The 25641-nt window shown below is 47.6% G+C and overlaps 1 protein-coding gene and 1 long non-coding RNA gene across 3 annotated transcripts in view; both read right to left on the bottom strand.

Annotated features, from left to right (window-relative positions):
- Window positions 1-4659: 4659 nt before the first annotated feature.
- On the bottom strand, window positions 4660-5936 carry LOC116372090 (uncharacterized). 2 transcript variants are annotated; one of them, XR_004209115.1, is made up of 3 exons: window positions 5867-5914; window positions 5082-5822; window positions 4660-4956 (listed from the first exon to the last, which is right to left on the bottom strand). It is a non-coding gene; the product is annotated as an uncharacterized LOC116372090 (long non-coding RNA). The 2 variants fall into 2 exon arrangements; XR_004209114.1 differs by having other exon boundaries at window positions 4661-4750; window positions 4786-4956; window positions 5082-5936.
- An 8-nt stretch (window positions 5937-5944) lies between these two features.
- Window positions 5945-25641, bottom strand: part of LOC116372089 (rho guanine nucleotide exchange factor 39-like) — an 80968-nt gene continuing 61271 nt past the window's right edge. Inside the window, exons 8-11 of the mRNA XM_031821179.1 lie at window positions 18036-18265; window positions 7253-7341; window positions 6781-7023; window positions 5945-6138 (exon numbers count right to left, since the gene is read on the bottom strand). Coding sequence (XP_031677039.1) covers window positions 6105-6138; window positions 6781-7023; window positions 7253-7341; window positions 18036-18265 — 596 coding nt within the window. The 3' untranslated portion in view covers window positions 5945-6104. The remainder of the gene's footprint in view (window positions 6139-6780; window positions 7024-7252; window positions 7342-18035; window positions 18266-25641) is intronic.

Genomic DNA, 25641 nt, shown 5'->3' with positions numbered 1-25641 from the left:
AATGCTTTTGGTAAATATATTGGACGGGGTACATGACTATAGAGGGAACGTGGACGGGGTACATGACTATAGAGGGAACGTGGACGGGGTACATGACTATAGAGGGAACGTGGACGGGGTACATGACTATAGAGGGAACGTGGACGGGGGTACATGACTATAGAGGGAACGTGGACGGGGTACATGACGACTATAGAAGGAACGTGTCATCATATGAGTAGACCATCGACTCACAAGGCTCAGAATGGTAGACCATCGACTCACAAGGCTCAGAATGGTAGACCATCGACTCACAAGGCTCAGAATGGTAGACCATCGACTCACAAGGCTCAGAATGGTAGACCATCCATTCACAAGGCTCAGAATGGTAGACCATCGATTCACAAGGCTCAGAATGGTAGACCATCGATTCACAAGGCTCAGAATGGTAGACCATCGATTCACAAGGCTCAGAATGGTAGACCATCCATTCACAAGGCTCAGAATGGTAGACCATCGATTCACAAGGCTCAGAATGGTAGACCATCCATTCATAAGGCTCAGAATGGTAGACCATCGACTCATAAGGCTCAGAATGGTAGACCATCCATTCATAAGGCTCAGAATGGTAGACCATCGACTCATAAGGCTCAGAATGGTAGACCATCCATTCATAAGGCTCAGAATGGTAGACCATCGATTCATAAGGCTCAGAATGGTAGACCATCCATTCACAAGGCTCAGAATGGTAGACCATCCATTCACAAGGCTCAGAATGGTAGACCATCCATTCACAAGGCTCAGAATGGTAGACCATCGACTCATAAGGCTCAGAATGGTAGACCATCGACTCATAAGGCTCAGAAAGGTAGACCATCGATTCATAAGGCTCAGAATGGTAGACCATCGACTCATAAGGCTCAGAATGGTAGACCATCGACTCATAAGGCTCAGAATGGTAGACCATCGATTCATAAGGCTCAGAATGGTAGACCATCCATTCACAAGGCTCAGAATGGTAGACCATCCATTCACAAGGCTCAGAATGGTAGACCATCCATTCACAAGGCTCAGAATGGTAGACCATCGACTCATAAGGCTCAGAATGGTAGACCATCGACTCATAAGGCTCAGAATGGTAGACCATCGACTCATAAGGCTCAGAATGGTAGACCATCCATTCATAAGGCTCAGAATGGTAGACCATCCATTCATAAGGCTCAGAATGGTAGACCATCGATTCATAAGGCTCAGAATGGTAGACCATCCATTCACAAGGCTCAGAATGGTAGACCATCCATTCACAAGGCTCAGAATGGTAGACCATCCATTCATAAGGCTCAAAATGGTAGACCATCGATTCATAAGGCTCAGAATGGTAGACCATCCATTCACAAGGCTCAGAATGGTAGACCATCCATTCACAAGGCTCAGAATGGTAGACCATCCATTCACAAGGCTCAGAATGGTAGACCATCCATTCACAAGGCTCAGAATGGTAGACCATCCATTCACAAGGCTCAGAATGGTAGACCATCGATTCACAAGGCTCAGAATGGTAGACCATCGATTCACAAGGCTCAGAATGGTAGACCATCGATTCACAAGGCTCAGAATGGTAGACCATCCATTCACAAGGCTCAGAATGGTAGACCATCGATTCACAAGGCTCAGAATGGTAGACCATCCATTCATAAGGCTCAGAATGGTAGACCATCGACTCATAAGGCTCAGAATGGTAGACCATCGACTCATAAGGCTCAGAATGGTAGACCATCCATTCATAAGGCTCAGAATGGTAGACCATCGATTCATAAGGATCAGAATGGTAGACCATCCATTCACAAGGCTCAGAATGGTAGACCATCCATTCACAAGGCTCAGCTCCTAGTCCTGCACTCCATAATGCTATAATATACTGTCTATAGTCCTAGTCCTGCACTCCATATATCTCCATAACGCTATAATATACTGTCTATAGTCCTAGTCCTGCACTCCATATATCTCCATAACGCTATAATATACTGTCTATAGTCCTAGTCCTGCACTCCATATATCTCCATAACGCTATAATATACTGTCTATAGTCCTAGTCCTGCACTCCATATATCTCCATAACGCTATAATATACTGTCTATAGTCCTAATCCTGCACTCCATATATCTCCATAATGCTATAATATACTGTCTATAGTCCTAATCCTGCACTCCATATATCTCCATAACGCTATAATATACTGTCTATAGTCCTAGTCCTGCACTCCATATATCTCCATAACGCTATAATATACTGTCTATAGTCCTAGTCCTGCACTCCATATATCTCCATAACGCTATAATATACTGTCTATAGTCCTAGTCCTGCACTCCATATATCTCCATAACGCTATAATATACTGTCTATAGTCCTAGTCCTGCACTCCATATATCTCCATAACGCTATAATATACTGTCTATAGTCCTAGTCCTGCACTCCATATATCTCCATAACGCTATAATATACTGTCTATAGTCCTAGTCCTGCACTCCATATATCTCCATAACGCTATAATATACTGTCTATAGTCCTAGTCCTGCACTCCATATATCTCCATAACGCTATAATATACTGTCTATAGTCCTAGTCCTGCACTCCATATATCTCCATAATGCTATAATATACTGTCTATAGTCCTAGTCCTGCACTCCATATATCTCCATAATGCTATAATATACTGTCTATAGTCCTAGTCCTGCACTCCATATATCTCCATAACGCTATAATATACTGTCTATAGTCCTAGTCCTGCACTCCATATATCTCCATAACGCTATAATATACTGTCTATAGTCCTAATCCTGCACTCCATATATCTCCATAACGCTATAATATACTGTCTATAGTCCTAGTCCATGCAGTCCTAGTAATCCTAGTAGTACTAATATTATAATATACTGTATATTACCATAGAGACAAGCATGATATTATATTATACTGTATATTACCATAGAGACAAGCATGATATGTTACCATTATAATATACTGTAAATTACCATAGAGACAAGCATGTTACTAATATTATAATATACTGTATATTACCATAGAGACAAGCATGATATTATAATATACTGTATATTACCATAGAGACAAGCATGTTACTAATATTATAATATACTGTATATTACCATAGAGACAGGCATGATATTATAATATACTGTATATTACCATAGAGACAGGCATGATATTATAATATACTGTATATTACCATAGAGACAAGCATGTTACTAATATTATAATATACTGTATATTACCATAGAGACAAGCATGTTACGAATATTATAATATACTGTATATTACCATAGAGACAAGCATGTTACTAATATTATAATATACTGTATATTACCATAGAGACAAGCATGTTACTAATATTATAATATACTGTATATTACCATAGAGACAAGCATGATATTATATTATACTGTATATTACCATAGAGACAAGCATGTTACTAATATAATATACTGTATATTACCATAGAGACAAGCATGTTACTAATATTATAATATACTGTATATTACCATAGAGACAGGCATGATATTATAATATACTGTATATTACCATAGAGACAGGCATGATATTATAATATACTGTATATTACCATAGAGACAAGCATGTTACTAATATAATATACTGTATATTACCATAGAGACAAGCATGTTACTAATATTATAATATACTGTATATTACCATAGAGACAAGCATGTTACTAATATTATAATATACTGTATATTACCATAGAGACAAGCATGTTACTAATATTATAATATACTGTATATTACCATAGAGACAAGCATGTTACTAATATTATAATATACTGTATATTACCATAGAGACAAGCATGTTACTAATATTATAATATACTGTATATTACCATAGAGACAAGCATGTTACTAATATTATAATATACTGTATATTACCATAGAGACAGGCATGATATTATAATATACTGTATATTACCATAGAGACAAGCATGTTACTAATATAATATACTGTATATTACCATAGAGACAAGCATGTTACTAATATTATAATATACTGTATATTACCATAGAGACAAGCATGTTACTAATATTATAATATACTGTATATTACCATAGAGACAAGCATGTTACTAATATTATAATATACTGTATATTACCATAGAGACAAGCATGTTACTAATATTATAATATACTGTATATTACCATAGAGACAAGCATGTTACTAATATTATAATATACTGTATATTACCATAGAGACAAGCATGTTACTAATATTATAATATACTGTATATTACCATAGAGACAAGCATGTTACTAATATTATAATATACTGTATATTACCATAGAGACAAGCATGTTACTAATATTATAATATACTGTATATTACCATAGAGACAAGCATGTTACTAATATTTCAGCTCTTGTATGAATTACATGTAAATAGACAGACAAATCACGATTTAACATTCAGATGACATTGGGTTATGCTGCCAAAATATCCCAGGGGACAGTTTTGATTCCCAATCTACTAATACAGTATTTTCCTGTTGAGCTTTTGCTCTGTCATATAAATGGCAACATTCTATTCAGGACAAAACATTCATTTCTTTCAGAGTCAAATCTCACATTTTCCATCTGCTTGAGCTTCTATCGTGAAGGTGTTCAAAGTGTGTCTTTGGCATCAGTGTTAAAATCTTCACATTTCATATCTTCTAACTACCTCCCATCTCTCCTCATATCCCACCGTTAACCTGATTCTCCAGTATCTAACTACCCCCCCATTAACCTGATTCTCCAGTATCTACCTCCCATCTCTCCTCATATCTAACTACCTCCGATCTCTCCTCATATCTAACTACCTCCCATCTCTCCCCATTAACCTAATTATCCAGCATCTAAATACCTCCCATCTCTCCTCATATCCCCTCGTTAACCTGATTCTCCAGTATCTAACTACCTCCCATCTCTCCTCATATCTAACTACCTCCCATCTCTCCTCATATCTAACTACCTCCGATCTCTCCCCATTAACCTAATTATCCAGCATCTAAATACCTCCCATCTCTCCTCATATCTAACTACCTCCCGTCTCTCCCATTAACCTGATTCTCCAGTAACTACCTCCCATCTCTCCCCATTAACCTGATTCTCCAGTATCTAACTACCTCCCATCTCTCCCCATTAACATGATTCTCCAGTATCTAACTACCTCCCATCTCTCCCCATTAACCTAATTCTCCAGTATCTAACTACCTCCCATCACTCCTCATATCCCCTCGTTACCCTGATTCTCCAGTATCTAACTACCTCTCATTTATCTTCATATCCCTCGTTAACCTGATTCTCCAGTATCTAACTACCTCCCATCTCTCCTCATATCCCCTCGTTAACCTGATTCTCCAGTATCTAACTACCTCCCATCTCTCCTCATATCCCCTCGTTACCCTGATTCTCCAGTATCTAACTACCTCTCATTTATCTTCATATCCCTCGTTAACCTGATTCTCCAGTATCTAACTATCTCCCATCTCTCCTCATATCCCCTCGTTAACCTGATTCTCCAGTATCTAACTACCCCATCTCTCCTCATATCCCCTCGTTAACCTGATTCTCCAGTATCTAACTACCTCCCATCTCTCCTCATATCCCCTCGTTAACCTGATTCTCTAGTATCTAACTACCTCCCATCTCTCCTCATATCCCCTCGTTAACCTGATTCTCCAGTATCTAACTACCTCCCATCTCTCCCCATTAACCTGATTCTCCAGTATCTAACTACCTCCCATCTCTCCCCATTAACCTGATTCTCCAGTATCTAACTACCTCCCATCTCTCCCCATTAACCTGATTCTCCAGTATCTAACTACCTCCAATCGCTCCTCATATCCCCTCGTTACCCCTAATTCTCTAGTATCTAACTACCTCCATTCTCTCCCCATTAACCTGATTCTCCAGTATCTAACTACCTCCCATCTCTCCCATTAACCTAATTCTCCAGCATCTAGCGGCCTCCAATCTCTCCTCATACACCCCCCCATTAACGCTTATCTGTCAGACTTGATTGGTTTGTGTGAAAGAACAAGGATCTCTGAAGTTCTTGGTCCTTCACAGGATCACACAGCTTGACCTGGCCGATTCACTGAGGAGAGAACGAAGAAGAATGTGAAAAATGTGTTGTTCACCTCTGCTCTATATCAGGGTAATTACACTGTAATAACATCAGGATAGAGTGGACAGGGGGTTCTAGTTCCTCTGCCCTATATCAGGGTAATTACACTGTAATAACATCAGGATAGAGGGTTCTAGTTCCTCTGCTCGATATCAGGGTAATTACACTGTAATAACATCAGGATAGAGTGGACAGGGGGTTCTATTTCCTCTGCTCTATATCAGGGTAATTACACTGTAATAACATCAGGATAGAGTGGACAGCATTATCATATATATACTGTACATTCTGTACGACCCCACCTCTGAATGACAGCATTATCATATATATACTGTACATTCTGTACGACCCCACCTCTGAATGACAGCATTATCATATATATACAGTACATTCTGTACGACCCCACCTCTGAATGACAGCATTATCATATATATACAGTACATTCTGTACGACCCCACCTCTGAATGACAGCATTATCACATATATACTGTACATTCTGTACGAACCCACCTCTGAATGACAGCATTATCATATATATACAGTACATTCTGTACGACCCCACCTCTGAATGACAGCATTATCATATATAATGTACATTCTGTACAAACCCACCTCTCAGCTGGCCCCCCAGTCAGCTTCATCCTCTTGGAGGCGCTGCCCTCTGCTTCTGCTGGAGTGGTAGGTCTGGAGGGGGTCTGGGGTGGAGGGGGGGCCACCCTCTTCCTCCCTGGGGTGGTGGTGGCGGGTGGTGTGGAGGGGGTAGTTTGGTTGTTCTGGTCCTCTACAAAGCAGCGTAGAGGTCTCCTGACCAGATCATCTCTCTGATGGACCACTGTGTTCCTGGACTTTAACTGACTGTAGAGACCACAGACAACAACTGACTGTAGAGACCACAGACAACAACTGACTGTAGAGACCACAGACAACAACTGACCGGAGAGACCACAGGCAACACATTACAACAACTGACCAACTGACAACTGAGAGAGAGAGAGAGAGAGAGAGAGAGAGAGAGAGAGAGAGAGAGAGACAGAGACAGAGAGAGAGACAGAGAGAGAGAGATGGGGTGTCTGTGTTAACGTACCCTACAGCAGAGCTCAGGCTGTAATACCAGTCGTTGATATCTTCCTGATCGCTGGACATCAGCAGCAGCTTGGCTTTAGGGAAGGTCAACTAGGAGACAGAAAGAGGGGGAGTAAGAGAGAAATATGGGGGAGGGAGAGGAGGGGGGGTTAGGGACATAAAGAGGGAGGGAGAGGAGGGGGGGGTTAGGGACATAAAGAGGGAGGGAGGGAGAGGAGGGGGGGTTAGGGACATAAAGAGAGAGGGAGGGAGGGAGAGAAGGGGGGGTTAGGGACATAAAGAGGGAGGGAGGGAGAGGAGGGGGGGGTTAGGGACATAAAGAGAGAGGGAGGGAGGGAGAGAAGGGGGGGTTTAGGGACATAAAGAGGGAGGGAGAGGAGGGGGTTAGGGACATAAAGAGGGAGGGAGAGGAGGGGGGTTAGGGACATAAAGAGGGAGGGAGAGGAGGGGGGGTTTGGGACATAAAGAGGGAGGGAGGGAGAGGAGGGGGGGTTACGGACACAAAGAGGGAGGGAGGGAGAGGAGGGGGGGGGGTTAGGGACATAAAGAGGGAGGGAGGGAGAGGAGGGGGGGGGTTAGGGACATAAAGAGGGAGGGAGGGAGGGAGGGAGAGGGGTGGTTAGGGACATAAAGAGGGAGGGAGGGAGGGAGGGAGAGGGGTGGTTAGGGACATAAAGAGGGAGGGAGGGAGGGAGGGAGAGGGGGGGTTAGCGACATAAAGAGGGAGGGAGAGGAGGGGGGGTTAGGGACATAAAGAGGGAGGGAGAGGAGGGGGGGTTAGGGACATAAAGAGGGAGGGAGAGGAGGGGGGGTTTGGGACATAAAGAGGGAGGGGTTAGGGACATAAAGAGGGAGGGAGAGGAGGGGGGGTTAGGGACATAAAGAGGGAGGGAGGGAGGGAGGGTTAGGGACATAAAGAGGGAGGGAAGGAGAGGAGGGGGGGGTTAGGGACATAAAGAGGGAGAGAGGGAGGGAGGGAGGGAGGGAGGGAGGGAGGGAGGGAGGGAGGGAGGGAGGGAGGGAGGGAGGGAGGGAGGGAGGGAGGGAGGGAGGGAGGGAGGGAGGGAGGGAGGGAGGGAGGGTTAGGGACATAAAGAGGGAGGGAGGAGGGGGGGGTTAGGGACCATAAAGGACGGGAGGGAGAGGGGGGGTTTAGGGACATTAAAGAGGGAGGGAGAGGAGGGGGGGTTTGGGACCATAAAGAGGGAGGGAGGGAGAGGAGGGGGGGGGGGTTAGGGACATAAAGAGGGAGGGAGGGAGAGGGGGGTTAGGGACATAAAGAGGGAGGGGGGAGAGGAGGGGGGGTTAGGGACATAAAGAGGGAGGGAGGGAGGGAGGGAGAGGGGTGGTTAGGGACATAAAGAGGGAGGGAGGGAGGGAGAGGGGTGGTTAGGGACATTAAAGAGGGAGGGAGGGAGGGAGAGGGGGGGGTTAGCGACATAAAGAGGGAGGGAGTGAGAGGAGGGGGGGTTAGGGACATAAAGAGGGAGGGAGAGGAGGGGGGGTTTGGGACATAAAGAGGGAGGGGTTAGGGACATAAAGAGGGAGGGAGAGGAGGGGGGGTTAGGGACATAAAGAGGGAGGGAGGGAGGGAGGGAGGGTTAGGGACATAAAGAGGGAGGGAGGGAGAGGAGGGGGGGTTAGGGACATAAAGAGGAGAGAGGGAGGGAGGGAGGGAGGGAGGGAGGGAGGGAGGGAGGGAGGAGGGAGGGAGGGAGGGAGGGAGGGAGGGAGGGAGGGAGGGAGGGAGGGAGGGAGGGAGGGAGGGAGGGAGGGAGAGGAGGAGGGGTTAGGGACATAAAGATAGAAGTGAGACTGAGGAGAGGAGGGGGGAGAGTCTGTATGTCTGTCTGTTCCTCTCAGCCGGTCTGTCAAGAAATGGCTGGGGTTCTTCCAGCTTCCCCTCAATCAACGACTAGAAGTCTAGAAAATGGTTGACAATTGTATCCTTGTATTAGGACATCGTATTACAGTAAGGTTCCTTATGGCTCCTTCATTCAAAGAGCTGCTGCAATGACCCAGCCTGAACACTAGAGGGCAGGGCAGGCCCAGAAATAAACCACTAACACCTCAGACAGTAACATATTACTGTGACAGTCCTCTGTTAGTTCTCCACCTCTGACTACATGGATGTCCTCTCTGTCTATGAGGGTAGAGGACACCGATGGATGTCCTCTCTGTATATGAGGGTAGAGGAGACAGATGGATGTCCTCTCTGTATACGAGGGTAAAGGAGACAGATGGATGTCCTCTCTGTATATGAGGGTAGAGGAGACAGATGGATGTCCTCTCTGTATATGAGGGTAGAGGAGACAGATGGATGTCCTCTCTGTATATGAGGGTAGAGGAGACAGATGGATGTCCTCTCTGTTAATGAGGGTAGAGGACACCGATGGATGTCCTCTCTGTATATGAGGGTAGAGGAGACAGATGGATGTCCTCTCTGTATATGAGGAGACAGATGGATGTCCTCTCTGTATATGAGGGTAGAGGAGATGGATGGTCTCTCTGTATATGAGGAGAAAGATGGATGGTCTCTCTGTATATGAGGGTAGAGGAGACAGATGGATAGTCTCTGTATATGAGGAGTCAGATGGATGTCCTCTCTGTATATGAGGAGAGAGATGGATGGTCTCTCTGTATATGAGGAGGCAGATGGATGGTCTCTCTGTATATGAGGAGACAGATGGATGTTCTCTCTATATATGAGGGTAGAGGAGACAGATGGATGTTCTCTCTGTATATGAGGGTAGAGGAGACAGATGGATGTCCTCTCTGTATATGAGGGTAGAGGAGACAGATGGATGTCCTCTCTGTATATGAGGAGAGAGATGGATGGTCTCTCTGTATATGAGGAGACAGATGGATGTCCTCTCTGTATATGAGGGTAGAGGAGACAGATGGATGGTCTCTCTGTATATGAGGAGACAGATAGATAGTCTCTCTGTATATGACGGTAAAGGAGAAAGATGGATAGTCTCTGTATATGAGGAGACAGATGGATGTCCTCTCTGTATATGAGGAGAGAGATGGATGGTCTCTCTGTATATGAGGAGGCAGATGGATGGTCTCTCTGTATATGAGGAGGCAGATGGATGGTCTCTCTGTATATGAGGAGACAGATGGATGTTCTCTCTGTATATGAGGGTAGAGGAGACAGATGGATGTCCTCTCTGTATATGAGGGTAGAGGAGACAGATGGATGTCCTCTCTGTATATGAGGAGAGAGATGGATGGTCTCTCTGTATATGAGGAGACAGATGGATGTCCTCTCTGTATATGAGGGTAGAGGAGACAGATGGATGGTCTCTCTGTATATGAGGAGACAGATAGATAGTCTCTCTGTATATGACGGTAAAGGAGAAAGATGGATAGTCTCTGTATATGAGGAGACAGATGGATGTCCTCTCTGTATATGAGGAGAGAGATGGATGGTCTCTCTGTATATGAGGAGGCAGATGGATGGTCTCTCTGTATATGAGGAGACAGATGGATGTCCTCTCTGTATATGAGGAGAGAGATGGATGGTCTCTCTGTATATGAGGAGAGAGATGGATGGTCTCTCTGTATATGAGGAGAGAGATGGATGGTCTCTCTGTATATGAGGCAGATGGATGGTCTCTCTGTATATGAGGAGAAGATGGATGGTCTCTCTGTATATGAGGGTAGAGGAGAAAGATGGATAGTCTCTGTATATGAGGAGACAGATGGATGTCCTCTCTGTATATGAGGAGAGAGATGGATGGTCTCTCTGTATATGAGGAGGCAGATGGATGGTCTCTCTGTATATGAGGAGACAGATGGATGTTCTCTCTGTATATGAGGGTAGAGGAGACAGATGGATGTCCTCTCTGTATATGAGGGTAGAGGAGACAGATGGATGTCCTCTCTGTATATGAGGAGAGAGATGGATGGTCTCTCTGTATATGAGGAGACAGATGGATGTCCTCTCTGTATATGAGGGTAGAGGAGACAGATGGATGGTCTCTCTGTATATGAGGAGACAGATAGATAGTCTCTCTGTATATGACGGTAAAGGAGAAAGATGGATAGTCTCTGTATATGAGGAGAGAGATGGATGTCCTCTCTGTATATGAGGAGAGAGATGGATGGTCTCTCTGTATATGAGGAGGCAGATGGATGTTCTCTCTGTATATGAGGGTAGAGGAGACAGATGGATGTCCTCTCTGTATATGAGGGTAGAGGAGGCAGATGGATGGTCTCTCTGTATATGAGGAGACAGATAGATAGTCTCTCTGTATATGAGGGTAAAGGAGAAAGATGGATAGTCTCTGTATATGAGGAGAGAGATGGATGGTCGCTCTGTATATGAGGAGGCAGATGGATGGTCTCTCTGTATATGAGGAGACAGATGGATGGTCTCTCTGTATATGAGGGTAGAGGAGAAAGATGGATAGTCTCTGTATATGAGGAGAGAGATGGATGGTCGCTCTGTATATGAGGAGGCAGATGGATGGTCTCTCTGTATATGAGGGTAGAGGAGACAGGTGGATGGTCTCTCTGTATATGAGGAGAGAGATGGATGGTCTCTCTGTATATGAGGAGACAGATGGATGGCTTCTCTGTATATGAGGAGACAGATGGATGGTCTCTCTGTATATGAGGGTAGAGGAGGGAGATGGATGTCCTCTCTGCATATGAGGAAAGAGATGGATGGTCTCTCTGTATATGAGGAGACAGATGGATGGTCTCTCTGTATATGAGGAGACAGATGGATATCCTCTCTGTATATGAGGGTAGAGGAGACAGATGGATGGTCTCTGTATATGAGGGTAGAGGAGACAGATGGATATCCTCTCTGTATATGAGGGTAGAGGAGACAGACGGATGGTCTCTCTGTATATGAGGGTAGAGGAGACAGATGGATGTCCTCTCTGTATATGAGGGTAGAGGAGACAGATGGATGTCCTCTCTGTATATGAGGGTAGAGGAGACAGATGGATGGTCTCTCTGTATATGAGGGTAGAGGAGACAGATGGATGGTCTCTCTGTATATGAGGGTAGAGGAGACAGATGGATGGTCTCTGTATATGAGGAGACAGATGGATGGTCTCTCTGTATATGAGGAGGCAGATGGATGGTCTCTGTATATGAGGAGACAGATGGATGGTCTCTCTGTATATGAGGATAGAGGAGACAGATAGATGGTCTCTCTGTATATGAGGAGACAGATGGATGGTCTCTCTGTATATGAGGAGGCAGAAGGATGGTCTCTGTATATGAGGAGACAGATGGATGGTCTCTCTGTATATGAGGAGACAGATGGATGGTCTCTCTGTATATGAGGAGACAGATGGATGGTCTCTCTGTATATGAGGAGACAGATGGATGGTCTCTCTGTATATGAGGATAGAGGAGACAGATGGATGGTCTCTCTGTATATGAGGATAGAGGAGACAGATGGATGGTCTCTCTGTATATGAGGATAGAGGAGACAGATGGGTGGTCTCTGTATATGAGGGTTAGAGGAGACAGATGGATATCCTCTCTGTATATGAGGGTAGAGGAGACAGACGGATGGTCTCTCTGTATATGAGGGTAGAGGAGACAGATGGATGTCCTCTCTGTATATGAGGGTAGAGGAGACAGATGGATGTCCTCTCTGTATATGAGGGTAGAGGAGACAGATGGATGGTCTCTCTGTATATGAGGGTAGAGGAGACAGATGGATGGTCTCTCTGTATATGAGGGTAGAGGAGACAGATGGATGGTCTCTGTATATGAGGAGACAGATGGATGGTCTCTCTGTATATGAGGAGGCAGATGGATGGTCTCTGTATATGAGGAGACAGATGGATGGTCTCTCTGTATATGAGGATAGAGGAGACAGATAGATGGTCTCTCTGTATATGAGGAGACAGATGGATGGTCTCTCTGTATATGAGGAGGCAGAAGGATGGTCTCTGTATATGAGGAGAGATGGATGGTCTCTCTGTATATGAGGAGACAGATGGATGGTCTCTCTGTATATGAGGAGACAGATGGATGGTCTCTCTGTATATGAGGAGACAGATGGATGGTCTCTCTGTATATGAGGATAGAGGAGACAGATGGATGGTCTCTCTGTATATGAGGATAGAGGAGACAGATGGATGGTCTCTCTGTATATGAGGATAGAGGAGACAGATGGATGGTCTCTCTGTATACAGTGGGGCAAAAAAGTATTTAGTCAGCCACCAATTGTGCAAGTTCTCCCACTTAAAAAGATGAGAGAGGGCTGTAAGTTTCATCATAGATACACTTCAACTATGACAGACAAAATGAGATTTCTTTCCCCAGAAAATCAATTGTAGGATTTTTAATTTATTTATTTGCAGGGGGAAGGAGAGGCAGACAGGGAGAGGAAGAGAGAGAGTGAGGGGATAGTTAGACAGGGAAGAAGAGAGGCAGACGAGGAGGCGAAGAGAGAGAGTGAGGGGATAGTTAGACAGGGGGAAGGAGAGGCAGACAGGGAGAGGAAGAGAGAGAGTGAGGGGATAGTTAGACAGGGGGAAGGAGAGGCAGACGAGGAGAGGAAGAGGAGAGAGTGAGGGGATAGTTAGACAGGGGGAAGGAGAGGCAGACGAGGAGAGGAAGAGAGAGAGTGAGGGGATAGTTAGACAGGGGGAAGGAGAGGAAGGGAGAGAGAGAGTGAGGGGATAGTTAGACAGGGGGAAGGAGAGGCAGACGAGGAGAGGAAGAGAGAGAGTGAGGGGATAGTTAGACAGGGGAAAGGAGAGGCAGACGAGGAGCGGAAGAGAGAGAGTGAGGGGATAGTTAGACAGGGGGAAGGAGAGGCAGAGAGAGAGTGAGGGGATAGTTAGACAGAGGGAAGGAGAGGAAGGGAGAGAGAGAGTGAGGGGATAGTTAGACAGGGGGAAGGAGAGGCAGACGAGGAGAGGAAGAGAGAGAGTGAGGGGATAGTTAGACAGGGGGAAGGAGAGGCAGACGAGGAGAGGAAGAGAGAGAGTGAGGGGATAGTTAGACAGGGGGAAGGAGAGGAAGGGAGAGAGAGAGTGAGGGGATAGTTAGACAGGGGGAAGGAGAGGCAGACGAGGAGAGGAAGAGAGAGAGTGAGGGGATAGTTAGACAGGGGGAAGGAGAGGCAGACAGGGAGAGGAAGAGAGAGAGAGTGAGGGGATAGTTAGACGGGGAAGGAGAGGCAGACGAGGAGAGGAAGAGAGAGAGAGTGAGGGGATAGTTAGACAGAGGGAAGGAGAGGCAGACGAGGAGAGGAAGAGAGAGAGTGAGGGTATAGTTAGACAGAGGAAAGGAGAGGCAGACGAGGAGCGGAAGAGAGAGAGTGAGGGGATAGTTAGACAGGGGGAAGGAGAGGCAGACGAGGATAGGAAGAGAGAGAGTGAGGGGATAGTTAGACAGAGGGAAGGAGAGGCAGACGAGGAGAGGAAGAGAGAGAGTGAGGGGATAGTTAGACAGGGGGAAGGAGAGGCAGACAGGGAGAGGAAGAGAGAGAGAGTGAGGGGATAGTTAGACAGGGGGAAGGAGAGGAAGACTGGGAGAGGAAGAGAGAGAGTGAGGGGATAGTTAGACAGGGGGAAGGAGAGGAAGGGAGAGAGAGGGGATAGTTAGACAGGGGGAAGGAGAGGCAGACGAGGAGAGGAAGGGAGAGAGTGAGGGGATAGTTAGACAGAGGGAAGGAGAGGAAGGGAGAGAGTGAGGGGATAGTTAGACAGGGGAAGGAGAGGCAGACGAGGAGAGGAAGGGAGGAAGGGAGAGAGTGAGGGGATAGTTAGACAGGGGGAAGGAGAGGAAGGGAGGAAGGGAGTAAGAGAGTGAGGGGATAGTTAGACAGGGGGAAGGAGAGGAAGACGAGGAGAGGAAGAGAGAGAGTGAGGGGATAGTTAGACAGGGGGAAGGAGAGGAAGACGAGGAGAGGAAGAGAGAGAGTGAGGGGATAGTTAGACAGGGAGAAGGAGAGGAAGACGAGGAGAGGAAGGGAGGAAGAGAAAGAGTGAGGGGATAGTTAGACAGGGGGAAGGAGGGGCAGACGAGGAGAGGAAGGGAGAGAGTGAGACAGGGAGAAGGAGAGGAAGACGAGGAGAGGAAGGGAGGAAGAGGAAGAGAAAGAGTGAGGGGATAGTTAGACAGGGGGAAGGAGAGGCAGACAGGGAGAGGAAGAGAGAGAGTGAGGGGATAGTTAGACAGGGAGAAGGAGAGGAAGACGAGGAGAGGAAGGGAGGAAGAGGAAGAGAAAGAGTGAGGGGATAGTTAGACAGGGGGAAGGAGGGGCAGACGAGGAGAGGAAGGGAGAGAGTGAGGGGATAGTTAGACAGGGAGAAGGAGAGGAAGACGAGGAGAGGAAGAGAGAGAGTGAGGGGATAGTTAGACAGGGAGAAGGAGAGGAAGACGAGGAGAGGAAGGGAGGAAGAGGAAGAGAAAGAGTGAGGGGATAGTTAGACAGGGGGAAGGAGGGGCAGACGAGGAGAGGAAGGGAGAGAGTGAGGGGATAGTTAGACAGGGAGAAGGAGAGGAAGACGAGGAGAGGAAGGGAGGAAGAGGAAGAGAAAGAGTGAGGGGATAGTTAGACAGGGGGAAGGAGAGGCAGACAGGGAGAGGAAGAGAGAGAGTGAGGGGATAGTTAGACAGGGGGAAGGAGAGGCAGACGAGGAGAGGAAGGGAAAGAGTGAGGGGATAGTTAGACAGGGGGAAGGAGAGGCAGACGAGGAGAGGAAGGGAGAGAGTGAGGGGATAGTTAGACAGGGGGAAGGAGAGGCAGACGAGGAGAGGAAGGGAGGAAGGGAGAGAGTGAGGGGATAGTTAGACAGGGGGAAGGAGAGGCAGACGAGGAGAGGCAGACGGAGAGAGGAAGGGAGAGTGAGGAGTGTTCCCCAAACACAGATGAGAAAAAGTAAACAGGAAGAGCTATTTTCATAAAAGCTCTTCCTTCTCCCTCCCCCCCTCCAACCTCTGCATATAGAGATATCCGTGGTATTTAGCGCTGTCTAATTGAGTCTGTGTTTAATTCTTCATGATGTGGAGGAGGAGGGATTCAGGGACTGCTGACAGACACGTTTCTAGAGCGCCAGGCAGACCGGCCCAAACGCCACCTGATACACTAAAAGTAGTGCACTACCCCTATAGATCCTGGTCAAAAGTAGTGCACTACATAGGGAATAGGGTGCCGTTTGGGACGCAACTGTAGAGTAGGGCCCGGGACAAGCCCAGGATCAATAATGTGTCTTTATGAGAAATTACCCATAATGCTATTGAGCGTACAGCGTTCAGGCCTCCGCGGGGATAACAAGCTAATGAAATGCCATTTGTGGCGTTAGATAATGCTGAGTGGTTAGTGGGCCCGGCAGAGGAGTCAGCCGACGTACGGGAGGCCTGGAGGAGAGACAGGAAACGACTTGAGGAAGATGTATTTACTGGGGACGGAGGAGGAGAAGAAGAAGTAGAGACGGATCTAATCTGACAGAGAGAGAGGAGAACTTCTCCCACCATCCTGAAGAAGAGACAGATCTAATCTGACGGAGAGAGAGAGAGAGAGAGAGGAGAACTTCTCCCACCATCCTGAAGAAAAGAGAGAGAGAGAGAGAGAGAGAGAGAGAGAGAGAGAGACAGACAGAGAGAACTTCTCCCACCGTCCTGTCCCATCTGTCTCTCACCAGAGACAAGCAGCCCACCATCACATCAGACGGTGGAGAGACGTCTGACGTCAGACTGATGAGACAGACGTACCCAGGAGAGGAATCTCTATTCAGTACATGTTCTCTGGTCATTAGCACTGCACTATACAGGGAACAGACATCACCCTCGGTTCTCTGGTCATTAGTACGGCACTATACAGGGAACAGACACCACCCTCGGTTCTCTGGTCATTAGTACTGCACTATACAGGGAACAGACATCACCCTCGGTTCTCTGGTCATTAGTACTGCACTATACAGGGAACAGACATCACCCTCGGTTCTCTGGTCATTAGTACTGCACTATACAGGGAACAGACACCACCCTCGGTTCTCTGGTCATTAGTACTGCACTATACAGGGAACAGACATCACCCTCGGTTCTCTGGTCATTAGTACTGCACTATATGGGGGCAGCAGGGTAGCCTAGTGGTTGGAGCGTTGGACTAGTAACCGGAAGGTTGCAAGTTCAAACCCCCGAGCTGACAAGGTACAAATCTGTCGTTCTGCCCCTGAACAGGCAGTTAACCCACTGTTCCTAGACCAGTTAACCCACTGTTCCTAGCCCAGTTAACCCACTGTTCCTAGACCAGTTAACCCCACTGTTCCTAGACCAGTTAACCCACTGTTCCTAGACCAGATAACCCCACTGTTCCTAGACCAGTTAACCCCACTGTTCCTAGACCAGTTAACCCACTGTTCCTAGACCAGTTAACCCACTGTTCCTAGACCAGTTAACCCACTGTTCCTAGACCAGTTAACCCACTGTTCCTAGACCAGTTAACCCACTGTTCCTAGACCAGTTAACCCCACTGTTCCTAGACCAGTTAACCCCACTGTTCCTAGACCAGTTAACCCCACTGTTCCTAGACCAGTTAACCCCACTGTTCCTAGACCAGTTAACCCACTGTTCCTAGACCAGTTAACCCACTGTTCCTAGACCAGTTAACCCACTGTTCCTAGACCAGTTAACCCACTGTTCCTAGAGAGAGAGAGACGGAAAGAGCAGTATGGAGGGAGAGAGAGAGTATTTTATTGGGAGGTTTGACACAGTGCTCTAATCCACCATCACAGACAGCAGGGGGGTAAAGACTGATATCTACACCAGCAAATCATTAAACATATGTCACTCACACTGAGGAGGCCGCCCTGGCTCTGGGTGTGCCCAAACACCTTGTCCACAGTACAGTCCTTCAGTGGGTAGACTCTCTGGCCAGCAAACTTATCTCCGTTGGTGGGATGGAGAGGGTGGCAGGGCTTGGCTTGGAGAAGGACATCACTAAACAGGAAGAACATCTTGGGTTTGACCTCTGCTCCTTTAGGGGGGACAGTGCGCAGCCAGCCCTCACGCAGGTACCAGCGTCCTGTGGGGTACAGAGAGAGACAGAGGAGAGAGGGAGAGACAGAGGAGTGAGGGAGTGAGTGAGTGAGGGAGGGGAGAGGAGAAAGAGAGAGAGGGGAGGAGAGAGAGAGAGAGGAGGTGAGAGAGGTGAGAGGAGGAGGGAGAGAGCGAGAGAGGGAGAGAGGAGGGAGAGAGCGAGAGAGGAGGGAGAGAGAGGGAGGGGAGGGAGAGGGGAGTTGAGAGGAGCTTGCTACCAGTCTGTCAAGTTGTCATTCATTCCTAAGAAGGTGTTTCTTCTGTTGTCACCTTGCTAATTGCCTTGTCAATCTAACCGTCCTCCAAATGAAGCGTAATTAACGTAATTAGGAACATTATTTAAGGACAGAGAGAAGAGAGTGAGACAAAACAAAGGATGACAGGTGGAATATAAGAGAAATAATATAGGAGAGGGATGGAGAGAAACAAAGGATGACAGTTGGAATATAAGAGAAATCATATTTAACAAAGGTAGACAAATGGAGACAGAGACACAGAGAGAGAGAGAGACAGAGACACACAGAGAGAGAGACACACACAGAGAGAGAGAGAGACAGAGAGAGAGACAGAGAGACACACAGAGAGAGAGACACACACAGAGAGAGAGAGAGAGAGAGAGAGAGAGAGAGAGAGAGAGAGACACACAGAGAGAGAGACACACACAGAGAGAGAGAGAGAGAGAGAGAGACACAGAGAGAGAGACAGAGACAGAGAGAGAGAGAGACACAGAGAGAGAGAGGGAGAGAGAAAGACACAGAGAGAGAGAAAGACACAGAGAGAGAGAGAGACACAGAGAGAGAGAGACACACAGAGAGAGAGACACAGAGAGAGAGAGAGACACAGAGAGAGACACAGAGAGAGAGAGAGAGAGAGAGAGAGAGAGGGAGAGAGAGAGAAAGACACAGAGAGACAGAGAAAGACACAGAGAGAGAGAGAAAGACACAGAGAGAGAGAGACAGAGAGAGACACAGAGAGAGACACAGAGAGAGAGAGAGACACAGAGAGAGAGAGAGACACAGAGAGAGAGAGAGAGAGAGAGAGAGAGAGAGAGAGAAAGACACAGAGAGAGAGAGAGAAAGACACAGAGAGAGAGAAAGACACAGAGAGAGAGAGAGAGAGAGAGACACAGAGAAAGAGACACAGAGAGAGGCAGGCAGGCAGGCAGGCAGACAGGGGTTGATATGCTGTGTTGTTAGATTGAAGTAGCTGGGGCACACCAGGGTCAGGGGTCAACTCAATGTAAATCCTAGTCCATTCAGAGAGTAAACCATTTTCAAATTCCAATTCATAAATTGTTCTTATTGAAGAGGTTTAAATGTACATTTCAGTGTACTTCCAGCTCCAATTTCACATGGAATTGACCCCGACACACACACACACACACATTACAAACAGGGCTATCCTCCCTACACACACACCTCCAGCCATCCGGGCCCCTGGTCTGTGCAGTACAGAGTACAGACCCATCAACAGCCCTCTGAGCCTCCAGCCGGGCCCCTTGTCTGTACAGACCCATCAACAGCCCTCTGAGCCTCCGGGCCCCTGGTCTGTACAGTACAGAGTACAGACCCATCAACAGCCCTCTGAGCCTCCAGCCGGGCTCCTGGTCTGTGCAGAACCGAGTACAGACCCATCAACAGCCCTCTGAGCCTCCAGCCGGGCCCCTGGTCTGTGCAGACCCATCAACAGCCCTCTGAGCCCCCAGCCAGCCGGGCCCCGTGTCTGTAAAGTACAGAACCATCAACAGCCCTCTGAGCCTCCGGGCCCCGTGTCTGTACAGTACAGAGTACAGACCCATCAACAGCCCTCTGAGCCTCCAGCCAGGCTCCTTGTCTGTACAGACCCATCAACAGCCCTCTGAGTCTCCAGCCAGGCCCCTTGTCTGTACAGACCCATCTACAGCCCTCTGAGCCTCCGGGCCCCTGGTCTGTACAGTACAGAGTACAGACCCATCAACAGCCCTCTGAGCCCCCAGCCATCGGGGGTTCAAAGAGCAGGAACTGTGATCTCCCCTCTCCATGTCCTCTCCTTTCAACCTCCGCTGTCAAAGAGTTAACTATTCTCTACTACAAAGACCTGTCGGTCAGTCGGCTGGCACCAGGGGGGAGAGAAGCCCTGTGTGTGTGTGTGTGTGTGTAGGGAGGATAGCCCTGTTTGTGTGTGTGTGTGTGTGTGTGTAGGGAGGATAGCCCTGTTTGTGTGTGTGTGTATATATACAGTGCCTTGCGAAAGTATTCGGCCCCCTTGAACTTTGCGACCTTTTGCCACATTTCAGGCTTCAAACATAAAGATATAAAACTGTATTTTTTTGTGAAGAATCAACAACAAGTGAGACACAATCATGAAGTGGAACGACATTTATTGGAAATTTCAAACTTTTTTAACAAATCAAAAACTGAAAAATTGGGCGTGCAAAATTATTCAGCCCCCTTAAGTTAATACTTTGTAGCGCCACCTTTTGCTGCGATTACAGCTGTAAGTCGCTTGGGGTATGTCTCAGTTTTTGCACATCGAGAGACTGACATTTTTTCCCATTCCTCCTTGCAAAACAGCTCGAGCTCAGTGAGGTTGGATGGAGAGCATTTGTGAACAGCAGTTTTCAGTTCTTTCCACAGATTCTCGATTGGATTCAGGTCTGGACTTTGACTTGGCCATTCTAACACCTGGATATGTTTATTTTTGAACCATTCCATTGTAGATTTTGCTTTATGTTTTGGATCATTGTCTTGTTGGAAGACAAATCTCTGTCCCAGTCTCAGGTCTTTTGCAGACTCCATCAGGTTTTCTTCTAGAATGGTCCTGTATTTGGCTCCATCCATCTTCCCATCAATTTTAACCATCTTCCCTGTCCCTGCTGGAGAAAAGCAGGCCCAAACCATGATGCTGCCACCACCATGTTTGACAGTGGGGATGGTGTGTTCAGGGTGATGAGCTGTGTTGCTTTTACGCCAAACATAACGTTTGTTGTTGTTGCCAAAAAGTTAAATTTTGGTTTCATCTGACCAGAGCACCTTCTTCCACATGTTTGGTGTGTCTCCCAGGTGGCTTGTGGCAAACTTTAAACGACACTTTTTATGGATATCTTTAAGAATTGGCTTTCTTCTTGCCACTCTTCCATAAAGGCCAGATTTGTGCAATATACGACTGATTGTTGTCCTATGGACAGAGTCTCCCACCTCAGCTGTAGATCTCTGCAGTTCATCCAGAGTGATCATGGGCCTCTTGGCTGCATCTCTGATCAGTCTTCTCCTTGTATGAGCTGAAAGTTTAGAGGGACGGCCAGGTCTTGTTAGATTTGCAGTGGTCTGATACTCCTTCCATTTCAATATTATCGCTTGCACAGTGCTCCTTGGGATGTTTAAAGCTTGGGAAATCTTTTTGTATCCAAATCCGGCTTTAAACTTCTTCACAACAGTATCTCAGACCTGCCCGGTGTGTTCCTTGTTCTTCATGATGCTCTCTGCGCTTTTAACGGACCTCTGAGACTGTCACAGTGCAGGTGCATTTATACGGAGACTTGATTACAAACAGGTGGATTGTATTTATCATCATTAGTCATTTAGGTCAACATTGGATCATTCAGAGATCCTCACTGAACTTCTGGAGAGAGTTTGCTGCACTGAAAGTAAAGGGGCTGAATAATTTTGCACGCCCAATTTTTCAGTTTTTGATTTGTTAAAAAAGTTTGAAATATCCAATAAATGTCGTTCCACTTCATGATTGTGTCCCACTTGTTGTTGATTCTTCACAAAAAAATACAGTTTTATATCTTTATGTTTGAAGCCTGGAATGTGGCAAAAGATCGCAAAGTTCAAGGGGGCCGAATACTTTCGCAAGGCACTGTATATACACAGGAACGATCCCGTGTGTGTGTGTGTGTGTGTGTGTGTAGCAAGGCCCAGGTGAAGAAGGTTGAACAACAAAGGACCATGGTACCCCCTGCCGTGACCATGGTGAGAGGAAGGGATGGGACACTGGACTGGGCTGACATGGTACGGGGGGAGAGATTCATTTGAAGTGGACTTTGTCCCACAGCACTGTCATGTATGATTGGATGAACGGGATCGTTCCTGAGTTGTTTCAGGTTAGGATCGTTCCTGAGTTGTTTCAGGTTAGGTACGGGATCGTTCCTGGGTTGTTTCAGGTTAGGTACGGGATCGTTCCTGTGTTGTTTCAAGTTAGGTACGGGATCGTTCCTGGGTTGTTTCAGGTTAGGTACGGGATCGTTCCTGGGTTGTTTCAGGTTAGGTACGGGATCGTTCCTGTGTTGTTTCAGGTTAGGATCGTTCCTGAGTTGTTTCAGGTTAGGTACGGGATCGTTCCTGAGTTGTTTCAGGTTAGGATCGTTCCTGAGTTGTTTCAGGTTAGGTACGGGATCGTTCCTGGGTTGTTTCAGGTTAGGTACGGGATCGTTCCTGTGTTGTTTCAGGTTAGGTACGGGATCGTTCCTGGGTTGTTTCAGGTTAGGTACGGGATCTTTCCTGTGTTGTTTCAGGTTAGGTACGGGATCCAGCCTCCCTCTCTCCAGCCTCCATCCCTCCAGCCTCCATCCCTCCAGCCTCCATCCCGCCTGCCTCTCTCCATCCTCCATCCCGCCTCCCTCCCTCCAGCCTCCCTCTCTCCATCCTCCCTGCCAGCCTCCAGACATCTCTCCAGCCCCCACCTTCTCTACACCCCCCCCCAACCTCCCAGGATAACTCCGTCCAGCCAGACTGTCTGTGGTATCGATGTCTCATTGATTCCTCTCTTTTTAATTCTTATCTCACAATCAGCCTCTATCTTTTGCTGGGCTACTCCATGTGTTCCATGGGCTCCATCTCTCTGCCTGGCTACCTCCTCATCTGATGGCCTACTCAATATTATCTAGGGGCTCCATCTCGCTCTCTCTCTGCTTGGCTACCTCCTCATCTGATGGGCTACTCGATATTATCTAGGGGCTCCATCTCTCTCTCTGCCTGGCTACCTCATCTGATGGACTACTCAATATTATCTAGGGGCTCCATCTCTCCCTCTCTGCCTGGCTACCTCCTCATCTGATGGGCTTCTCAATATGATCTAGGGGCTCCATCTCTCTCTCTGCCGGACTACCTCCTCATCTGATGGGCTACTCAATATTATCTAGGGGCTCCATCTCTCTCTCGCTCTCTCTCTCTCTCTGCCTGGCTACCTCCTCATCTGATGGGCTTCTCAATATGATCTAGGGGCTCCATCTCTCTCTCTCTCTGCCTGGCTACCTCCTCATCTGATGGGCTACTCAATATAATCTAGGGGCTCCATCTCTCTCTCTCTCTCTGCCTGGCTACCTCATCTGATGGGCTACTCAATATGATCTAGGGGCTCCATCTCTCTCTGCCTGGCTACCTCCTCATCTGATGGGCTACTCAATATTATCTAGGGGCTCCATCTCTCTCTCTCTCTCTGCCTGGCTACCTCCTCATCTGATGGGCTTCTCAATATGATCTAGGGGCTCCATCTCTCTCTCTCTCTCTGCCTGGCTACCTCCTCATCTGATGGGCTACTCAATATGATCTAGGGACTCCATCTCTCTCTCTCTCTGCCTGGCTACCTCATCTGATGGGCTACTCAATATAATCTAGGGGCTCCATCTCTCTCTCTCTCTCTGCCTGGCTACCTCCTCATCTGATGGGCTACTCAATATTATCTAGGGGCTCCATCTCGCTCTCTGCCTGGCTACCTCCTCATCTGATGGGCTACTCTATGGGCTCCATCTCTCTGCCTGGCTACCTCCTCACCTGATGGACTACTCTATGGACTCCATCTCTCTGCCTGGCTACCTCCTCACCTCTGGTTAAACACAATGTAGGAGAAAGGGTGTCATTTGGGACCAATCACTGGAGAAGCAGCTAGCCTTTCTTTTAGCCACAGTAGAAGTGCTGGAGGTTGAAGGAGAGGCTTTGAGGGCTGGGGTGGCGGGACTGTGAGGGAGGAGCCGAGTCAGACTGGTGCTTGTCTTGATGTTAGTTAGGAAGGATTCAGACCTGATTGGCTGAAAGAGAGGAAAGAGGCTCAGTAGAGAGTTGAAAGGGGCCTGAGAACCACGGATCTGATGAAAAACCTCCTCCACACGAACAGAGAGACCTGCTGCTCACTAGCTATTCACAGCCATGCTTATGGCAGCCTCCCGAACACCTTTTGTGCTAAGTACACACACACACACACACACACACACACACATAAAAGACACAGCAGTGTCCATAGACGCATTTGTGTGTGTGTGTGTGTGTTCATATACACACAGCTTCCTTTTCATGTGCCGGTCCACTAGATGAGTCTGTAATTGGTCCGTGGGGAGACAGGCAGGGTGAGGGAGGCACGAGGACGACGTCTCTCTGTTGTTCCTTCTACATGTGGACCACTCCCTCGGGAGGAGAGGAGGAGGAGAAGATAGGATGGGAGAGGAGGAAGAGAGGACGGAGGAGACGAGGAGAGGACAGGAGGGGAGAGAGGTAAAGAAGTAGAGAGAGAGGAGAAAGGTAGAGAAGTAGAGAGAGAGATGAGAGAGGTAGAGAAGTAGAGAGAGAGAGAGGAGAGAGGTAGAGAAGTAGAGCGAGAGATAGAGAAGTAGAGAGAGAGAGGAGATGTAGAGAAGTAGAGAGAGAGAGAGGAGAGAAGTAGAGAGAGGAGAGTGGTAGAGAGAGAGAGAGGAGAGAGGTAAAGAAGTAGAGAGAGAGAGGAGAGAGGTAAAGTAGAGAGAGAGAGGAGAGAGGTAGAGAAGTAGAGAGAATAGTAGAGAAAGAGACAGGTACATAAACAAGTGTGCGGTTAAAATAGGAATGAACTTCTTCCCACAGGGCCGTGGGGTGAGACAGGGATGCAGTTTGAGCATCACTCTCTTCAACATACATATCAACGAACTGGTGAGGGACAGTCTAGAACAGTCTGCAGCACCCGGCCTCACCCTACTAGAAGTAAAATGTCTACAGTTTGCTGATCATTTGGTGCTTCCATCCCCAACCAAGGAGGGCCTACAACAGCACCTAGATCTTCTGCACAGATTCTGTCAGACCTGGGCCCTGACAGACCTGGGCCCTGACAGACCTGGGCCCTGACAGACCTGGGCCCTGACAGACCTGGGCCCTGACAGACCTGGGCCCTGACAGACCTGGGCCCTGACAGACCTGGGCCCTGACAGACCTGGGCCCTGACAGACCTGGGCCCTGACAGACCTGGGCCCTGACAGACCTGGGCCCTGACAGACCTGGGCCCTGACAGACCTGGGCCCTGACAGACCTGGGCCCTGACAGACCTGGGCCCTGACAGACCTGGGCCCTGACAGACCTGGGCCCTGACAGACCTGGGCCCTGACAGTAAATCTCAGTAAGACCAAAATAATGGTGATCC

The sequence above is a fragment of the Oncorhynchus kisutch genome, unplaced genomic scaffold, assembly GCF_002021735.2.
Source record: "Oncorhynchus kisutch isolate 150728-3 unplaced genomic scaffold, Okis_V2 scaffold3906, whole genome shotgun sequence".
Classification (NCBI taxonomy): Eukaryota; Metazoa; Chordata; class Actinopteri; order Salmoniformes; family Salmonidae; genus Oncorhynchus; species Oncorhynchus kisutch.
Note: the sequence above shows the minus strand (reverse complement) of the source record. Positions and strands in the feature narration are given on the sequence as shown.